The following is a 9630-nucleotide window of genomic DNA, read 5'->3' as shown; positions in this document are numbered from 1 at the left end:
TGGAAATAAAAACCAGTGCGAAGGGACGCTCGTGGTTTTTAATTACCCAACAAACAGTCATATAATACATGTTTTATGTGTTGGAATGGGAAGAAATCAACATGGTCACGGTCTTGTCTCCTAGTCTTGTCACTTGTCAACACTATATGTATATAGGAAATTACTACACTAGTAAATATTTCCGTCATATATTTTTATTTGTCATTGCTTTATTTGAACACTCGTTAAAATTCTTTTTTTTATATGTGTTATTTACCACATGATACAGAGAATAATATTTAATACTAAGGATAAAACGTAAAAAAAATAATATATTTTTTTGATACTCATCAATCGTGATAAATAAAAATAAAAATTTATTTTTTTAAAAAATAATTAGTAAAAGTGAACGATGGAATAAATTTTAAGTTACTCGGAGTTTTTTTTTTGGGACCAAAATCATCCCTTTAACTATATTTCAAATTTAAAGTATATCCTTTTATTATTACAGTAAATGATAGTTATCAAACGGTACCCATTAATGTTTTAAAATTATTTTTCAATATTAAAATTACAACTTTTTTCATTACGATATAATGAGAAATTACATATTAAATTATTTACCATCACCGTATGAAATTAATATAAGTAACTAAGTACTATGTTATTGAGTTTTCAAATAAAAAGTATTTATAGAGAGAGAGGTAATGTGCGGATACTCTTTCTTAATCAAACAGTGATGGATGTAATTTTTGAGCTACGAATTTAATCAAATCCTGTAATTGGGACAAAGAAACATAAATAATATAAAAGTAACTGAACATTCATTTCTGTTGAAAAAAAAAGTAAAAAAAATCGAGAGCGGAAAGAAAAAAAATCACTTGAAAAACAGGTTAATCACTGTTTTAAACTTGAAATTTATCTTTAATTATTTTTATGAATGAGTCCAATATATAAGCAAACCTACCTGTTTTTCTTAGAAAAGAAAACGAAAAGACTATGTCAAATGAAAGATTAGTGTAATTAAATTAGTCAAAAATAGGTAGTTAACGCAATATGCAAAGAACCTGTCATTGTTATCGACATTTGTCGATCCTTTTCTATTTATTAGACATATGGGTCAAACCTCTCAAACTACGGGGATTTGAATACTACTTCTTTCTAATTTAAGATTTCAATGAAAATGACATTAAAATAATAAGATGTAGTATACATCAATGTCAGTTACTTCATTTGTTTCAATTATTTCCCTTGATTTGTAGTACTATTATGTGAGGTACTACGTAAATAATTAAATTCGAATAACTTTAACCAGTCAGCAAAATTTATATATACATTATTACTCTATATATCTTTATATTTATAGTACTAATATCTACATAATTCTAATCAACTATGATATAATTTAAATTGCAAATTATTAAAATACCAATAGTTGACATGGATCAACTTTAGAGTATAGAAGGAAAAATAAATTAAAAGGTACATCTACTCTTATTCTGTAGGTGATATTATTAACTCAATAAAGTACCTAATAAAAAAATACTTTAACTCATTCCGTATAACAAAAAGGCACTATTAAATAGTACTCCATGTTCCTTCGACATTATATTATTTGTAAACCATTCCACTTTTTGATATTTGAGAGAGCAAACAAATAAAATAAAAAATGGAGCTTAGTGAACATGATATTTTGGAGGAATTATTGGCTCCAAGAAAAGAAAGTTGGAGCACTTTGAATGATTTTTTCCCAAATGGAAATGGATGGACTTTTGAATCACCACTACCTTTTTACCAAAACCCTGAATTTGTTGCCTTAAATTCTTCACTTTTGGGCCTCATTTCACCCCCAACTACAACTACTTCACAGTCAAATTTTCCTAATTTCACTTCACCTGAATCCTATCAATTTCTTGATTCTTCTTTTACTGGTCCACCACTACTTGATGACTACAGTGACAGAGCAGTTGTGGAAAATCATGAAGAATTTGGTGGGATTATTCCTAGTGATTTTCATGGATTGCAAGAAGAGTTGAATAGCTGCTTTAGTGATGTTAAAGTTGAAGAAGCAAATTCAAGATTAATGGGTAATGTGGGAGAAAAGAAGAATAAAATTAGGAAGGTTGAAGGACAGCCTTCAAAAAATTTAATGGCAGAGAGGAGGAGGAGAAAGAGACTCAATGATAGACTCTCTATGCTTAGATCCATTGTTCCTAAGATTAGCAAGGTAAATTTCCTCATTTCTTTCTTTCTAATTATTCGGAAATCTTAGTAGTTAGCTATTGAGTTTTTTGTTTTTTTTCATAATTGTTCGATTCCCATCTTGTAATCTCCTTCCCATCTCCTTTTACCCAATTTGGGATGAGATGTAGTTATTGCATTGTACTTAATCTACTACATCAGTTCGGCTTAAAGAGTATACGTGAGTCATTTGTGTAACAATACAGTATATGTGATATAACAAGTCATTTTCCATTGTAAATATTTTTAACAAGTGTATCTTGCAATTTGCTACTTCATTTGATATGTGTTTATTGCTTTATTGCTGCCCGGTATTTTTCTTTTAATTTTGCTTTGATTACACTTATTTTGAGTCAAGGGTACTTCTCTACCTAACAAAGGCAAGCGTAAGATCTGTGTACATCCTATTATCCACAAATTTGATCGCTCGTATATTGTTGTTATTGTAATAGTTTTAATCTGTTAATGTATGTATAAGTTAAATGTAGTTAAAATTGACTGTCTAATTTTCTCTTTAACCAAGATTGTGGGTGTTATATACTATGGTTCTGCCTGTGCCCTGTTGTACTGAATGTAGTTCTTTAAATTGATTGAGCAGATGGACAGAACATCTATACTTGGAGATGCAATCGATTACATGAAGGAGCTTTTAGAAAAAATCCATACATTGCGTGAAGATGATAATGTGAAAGACGAAATTAAGGATATTAAATTCGTAGGAAACTTCAAGGAGTTAAAGCCAAATGAAGCACTTGTTAAAAAGCCTCCTAAGGTACATTTTGTCAATAATTGTAAGAGACTTTAATTATGTCTGTGTGTGTAATTTGTTTGACACTTATATGTTGGGTGGGAAATATTTTAGTTTGAGGTAGAAAGGAGAAATGCGGACACCAGAATCGAGATCTGTTGCAGTGCAAAGCCAGGGTTGTTGTTGTCAACAGTGAGCACATTAGAAGCTCTTGGGCTTGATGTACAACAATGTGTTATCAGCTGTTTCAGTGACTTCTCATTGCAAGCTTCTTGTTCTGAGGTACTATCTTTGACCTCTGGTCGCTCTATTACTAAGTAGAAACCAATTTTTTTAATGACGTATGCTTCTTAGGACAGGGAGCCATGGTGCAACGGTAAAAATTATTGGAAGTCACACAGTGTGTTCAAACCATGGAAACTTAGTGTATTGTGTTCACGGCAAATGTATCATTTGCGGTTTGAGTTTGACAGAATGCAATAGTCTTGGCTTGAATCAACTGAATCATTTAATATGTACAAATTATGAATTTGAAGTCCAATATTGTGATAAAGAAGGAAAGTTGGGATAGGTTAAGCTCAAATTATGATCAATCACATGAACTAAGCATTTACCTCAACTAATAAAGCAGAATGAATACAAAAGAGTCACATAAATGGCCTCAATTAATTTGAGATCGAGACATAATTGATCGATTACAAACTCTAGCAACTGTTTTAAAATGTTCCATGTGATGTTTGAGCATGTTGAATTTCCTTTTGTTTCTTGATTTTTATAGGCAAGGGAGCATCGAACAATTTTGAGCGGTGAAGATGTAAAGCAAACCTTGTTCAAAACAGCAGGCTTTGGTGGAAGATGTCTTTAGAGATGCACAATAATCCCCAACCAAGGACATTCTGTCTGTTGTTCAAAGAATATTGCAAGTTTTAATAATGTCAGTCTTCTTTCTCCAATGTAGTTTTCTTGATTCATTTATAAGATCTATTCTGCTATACTACTATTCAAATGGAGTTAATACAATCCGTCTGTCAATTGTTTCAAAATAATGGATTGGAGTATTGATATTCACAAGGTATGAATTTACGAGTCCCTTTTTGGTTTTCCATCCAATGTCTGATATCACATTGAGACCTTGACTAATTCGAATTCACTCCATATAAAGCCTATTTAAGAAGAAGCACTCCTTACAAGTCAAGAGTGTGAAGTGTTTATTGTCGATGTCATAAAGGACAAGGCTAATAGTTTTGGTTCTATAATTTTCCAGCACATATATCTACAAACAGAGATTGTGTTCTAAGGATCAAGGACTAATCTCTTAACTACAAGAGAAATCAGGGCAAATCTAGAGTTTCATATATGAATTCACGTGAATTCAGTAACTTTTGCTTGACTTCTGTGTATGTGTTAAAAACTTACTAAATATTTGTAAGTATTTGACCATGAGCTCAATTATTATTATTATATAAACTCATAGTAAATTTTAAGGGCTACCCTACATGTGAATTAAGGAAAGAGTAGTTGTGAAAAAAAACAACTCACTTACTGGAAATTGGACAATAGAAAGGGACAACTCTCTTACACATTCACAAGGAGGCAACCAAATTCAGTTTTGGCTTTGTACTTTGAGCCATTACACCTTCCACATGTCAAACACTTTCTCCATACAAATTATAACGAGAAAACCTTAATTCTTTGGAAGTGTAATGAGCATTAATATGGTTTTGCATGATATGCAACAAACCAAAGTTATATCTTTTGCTTGTAAGGCTAAATTTCAAGTCAATTAAGTAGGTTCATTATCTTAAAATATCTTCAATATCGGTTTAATGGGCAAAATTAGTTAAAATTTATGCCTAATAAGCAACATACCTAAATTCTAACTTTTGCATAAATTCTCATTAATTGAACAAGTTCACTATTTTAAAATATAGCAAATGTCTGTCTTATGGCCAAAATTTAGAATTTTATAAAGTTGAGACTCTTATTATTAAAATTTGTTAAGTGGAGTATAAAAGAATCAAGACCACCCTTTATGAAGTTCATATGTTACTTTTTTTTTCTTCTATGGGGGACAAAATGTCAAAGACCCACCCATGTTAGGGTCATTTCTCAAGTTGAACCTTTGCTTCTCCCTTACTTTATACTTGGGCCTCTATAGTTCATAAATTGAAAAAACTACATATAGTAAGACAAATATATGCTATATATTTATTATATATAAATATAGTTTTAAAAATTTATAATTCACAGCTATATAATTCATTTAATAGCTATTTTTCAATTTAAAAATTCATCTATGAATTAGTGTATTTCTAGGCTTAATTTTAGGCATTGTATTTATCAATTATCTATTTTTCCTCTTTTCTCTCACCAAATAGGTGTATAACTTCAAATTAACACATTTTTTCCTCTTTCATGTATGGTTATTTTTCTTCTTCTTTTCTTCTATGGACGGTTCTTTCGAATTCTTTTAAAATTCAAACTTAACGACATTGCGCTTCTTCTCTTTCTCGATAAACCGTTGTCATTATTAGCTTGAGATGATTTTTACAAATCTTCATTGTAACCATGAAAGAAAGTTTTGAAGCTTAAAATTCAAATTACGGGGTTATGAAATTGTTCCTAAAATTAATGTGTGGTGTCTTTTAAAGATTGAATATATCACGAGGAGTTCATAGCTCGAATTTGAGGAATTTTAAGTGCAAATTTGAGGCAAATTTGGGGACTTTTCAAGTAATCAAATGCACGTGTATATGCATTCTATTCATGTATCAGTGTACATGTCTATGGATTGTATTCATGTATCTATTCACTAATATTGAATCAAATGTATTTGTTTGTATCTGCTATTGATTACACATTTGTATTAATGTATCAAGTGTATCTATTCCCTGTTTTTCATTTTGTATCAATGTATTGTGTATCTTGCTACTTGTTATAAATTTGTATCAACGTATTCCACTCCATTAGTTCTTTGTTTCACATTTGTATCATGTATATGAGTGTATTTTTGTTCACTATTATACATTTACATCAATGTATTTGAGTATTTCTATAGTGTATTCATTACCGGAATGCATTTATATCAATGTATTTGAGTATTTCTATAGTGTATTTATTACCAGAATGCATTTATATCAATGTATTTGAGTATTTCTATAGTGAATTCATTACCAGAATGCATTTATATCAATGTTGTATCAATACATTCAAGTGAAAAGAGAGTCTATAACAAAAAAATAACCAAGTTGTATCAGTAATAGTTAGTGATACAATGAAATTAATGAAGAAGAAAAAATCTTTTAGTGCAATCCTTTTTTTTTTTAATGAAAAAGATAGTGAGATTTCTTAATTCCACTAATCATGGAAGATTGAGATATCATACTAAATTTTCTTTTTAAAAAGATACTGCACAATTAATGCATTGCATTAGATATTTTATTTATATTCAAAATAACTTTGAAAAAAACAATACATTTAGTATCAAACAATAATTTAACTATGAATTGTAATTAGCAGAAGTATAACAAAAAAGGTCTAATATTAACTATTTCGAAAAGTTTCTTGGTGATACAAATGCATATACTTTTCAAACTGCCATGGATCAGCCCATCAGCACTAGATCACTTTACGAAATATCAATATGGACCCAAAAGGATTTGATCCAGGCCACTTTAAAACCCACAAAAAATAGACCTAAACAGAATTTGATCCATAATTAGGAAACTATTAGTAAAAATTAGGCAAATGACATAGTATAAGAAAGAAATTACTTCCTTTCCTTACTCTTTCATTAATTACCAAAAATCCCTTTTTTTTAGTGTTTTTCGGATACATAATATAGCAGTATGGATACTTAATATAGCAGCGCGGATACTTTAATTAATAACGGGCGGATATTTAAATTATTAAGTTGTTAGCAGCACGGATACTTAATTAACGGGCGGATGCATAATATAGCAGAGCGGATACTTTAATTAATAACGGGCGAATACTTAAATTATTAAGTTGTTAGCAGCACGGATACTTAATTAATGGGCGGATGCATAATATAGCAGCGCGGATACTTTAATTAATAACGGGCGGATACTTAAACTAATAAAGTATCCGGTTAGGTTGAATTGGGGAAAAATAAGGGATTTTTGTATTTTAGTAAAAGAGTAGGGAAATATTGAGAATAGGTAAAGAAGTATTGTGTATTTAAGTAATTTTTCCAAACTAGTTTATATATATATATATATAACTTGTTCAACTCATCTAATTTTGTTTGGTGGAGATAGTACTACTAATAAATATAGTGAGATGATTAAAACGTACACAAATCATGTTAACCTCTCAAAAATGATTAATTTTTTAACCCAGCAGCTGCTTGCCTGGGTGTCTTTTTGAATGCTGTTTCCTTTTTGTTTTGATTTTTTTTTGGAAAAATTATTTGGATGGTACCTTTAAACAAGTAATTACTGATTTTAGCGATAATTTTTATTTATTATCATTTATAGCAATACATAACAATACTATGATAAATCTGCAATATGTATTAAAAGTGAATTATTTATGCAATATATATGTATAACTGTTTTAAAATATATTATGCTTGTTTGGTAAGAAATTGATACATTGTATTAAAATGTGTAGTAAAATGTATTATCCATCAATAAAACTTGTATTATATGTGTTTTATAAATTATTCTATGTAATATGTATTAAAAATGATCAAATGAAAAAAATATTATTATTAAATGATAAATATTTTCTTAATATAGTATGTTTATGTAAGTTTCCTTTGTTTTTTGGTTCAATAGAGGAAAATATATTTGTCGGGATAAATGCATATATAAAATTGATCACGAGTTAGAACCATTAGCCATAATGATAAATTTATGAAAAGTATCCATTTACACAAACAATCCTATTAAATGTCGCATATTGTCTCACTGATTAATAATTTCTTACAAGATTTCAAGTTAGATACACTTAGATACATGTATTTTTACTAACAAAAGCACTGTGAAATATAGATATATAGGGAGAAAGGTGAGCGAAAGAGAGAGAGAGAGAGGTGAGAGATGAGCAAGAGAGGTGAGGGGCGAGCAAGAGAAGAGAAAGGGGAGTAAGATAGGAAAGAGACGAGCGAGAGAGGAGAGCAGAGAGTCATATACATGTGAATACACGTGAATACAATGTATCTGTAATAAATCACATCTAATTTGGACCTCATGTATCTGAGATATACGTATCTGGAGACCAAAATCTGGAGCAAATGATAAATTTTGAAAACTCACTGAAAAATACATAATTAAGTTCTAAACTAGTGAAATTTATGTTGTTTATCTTAAATTTATAAGTTATATTTAGAGTGCTTCAGAAGAAAAACAAGCTAATGGGCTAGTAAGCATCTCCTTATAAATAGATCAATCCGATAGCATTTTCCAACAGTAACTGACAACTTTATTTAAAGGCCAAAGTCATCTGTAGCCACTCAAAGTTGTCCTCATTATTCATTTAGACACCTCAACTACACCTAGTACCTATTGAACACCTCTACCACCCCAGATTTGAACCATCTAAGCATTTTTTTATCACTTTTCATAAACGGCCAAGGCGCGTGTATTTAAGCTCCCACGTGTATCCGACGTGTATAGAATAACCATTTAACAACTACCACGTGTATCCGACGTGTATTTGTAAATGTCTTAATTGGGGAAGATTCCTAAATCGTTAAAATTGACAGAACACTTCTCTCTCTCTCTCTTTGCTATTTTTTCCAAATTGAAGCTCTCCATCTTCGCGATTTCCTCCAGATTGAAGTTGGATTCGTCTTGTTCGTGTTACAATCTTGAAGATTTCCTTGTGTAAGTTAGGATTGTTAATGATTTTTACATGCTTTGTTAAATGAATTCCAAAAAGTTAGGGTTTTGTAAAAATATAGGGTTTGTGATTTTTGCGAATATTCTGTCCATTCTTTACTATTACCCAGAAAATATGCTTTAAAACTTTGTTTTTTAGTTGTTGTATGGGATATATGAGTATATTTCGTTATCTTAAGCTAGGGTTTGTTTGATAATTTGTAGGGCTAACAATTGACCATGGAGGAAAGCGTTATATTTACAAAGATTTACCACGGAATCTTATCCGAGATATCTGCCCCTACTTATGCTGAAAACTGTGTGTCTGCACTCAGGTATATTATTAAGGACCACTTTTCCATTTTGGAACTACTGTATTATACTAAAGAATTAGGGTATGAAACTGTTAGAGGCTTTTATGTGAAGGATTTATTAAATAAAAAATGGGTCCTAATTACAACTGACCAACATCTCCTACACCTAATTAAAGACTTAAAGCATGAGGACACTTTTGAAGTATTTGTCTGTCATGTATTAGATGAACCCTTACTTGACACTGAGGGACCTAGAGGCTATCTAACTAATGTTGGTGGTGAAGGTGTTGATGTTGACCTTGGTGAAGAGGGTGAGGCTGTTAACTTAGGTGGAGAAGGTGAGACTGTTGACCTAAGTGGAGAAGGTGAGGCTGTTAACCTTGATGGTGAGGGTGTTGATGTTAACATTGGTGAAGAGGGTGTGGATGATAACCTAGGTAGAGATGGTGTGGATGATAACCTAGGTGGAGAAGGTGAATCTGATTTCTTGAGTAGTGATTCA

General features: G+C 30.7%; 1 protein-coding gene across 1 annotated transcript; it reads left to right on the top strand.

The window, feature by feature from the left end:
- The first annotated feature begins 1534 nt into the window (after positions 1-1534).
- LOC125848071 (transcription factor bHLH93) lies at positions 1535-4071 on the top strand. Its single transcript, XM_049527869.1, has 4 exons — positions 1535-2206; positions 2819-2992; positions 3083-3250; positions 3747-4071. The coding sequence occupies exons 1-4, from the start codon at positions 1649-1651 to the stop codon at positions 3831-3833; spliced, it is 987 nt and encodes a 328-aa protein (XP_049383826.1). The 5' UTR covers positions 1535-1648; the 3' UTR covers positions 3834-4071.
- Positions 4072-9630: the final 5559 nt, after the last annotated feature.

Source organism: Solanum stenotomum, chromosome 12, assembly GCF_019186545.1.
Source record: "Solanum stenotomum isolate F172 chromosome 12, ASM1918654v1, whole genome shotgun sequence".
NCBI classification, from domain to species: Eukaryota; Viridiplantae; Streptophyta; class Magnoliopsida; order Solanales; family Solanaceae; genus Solanum; species Solanum stenotomum.
Note: the sequence above shows the minus strand (reverse complement) of the source record. Positions and strands in the feature narration are given on the sequence as shown.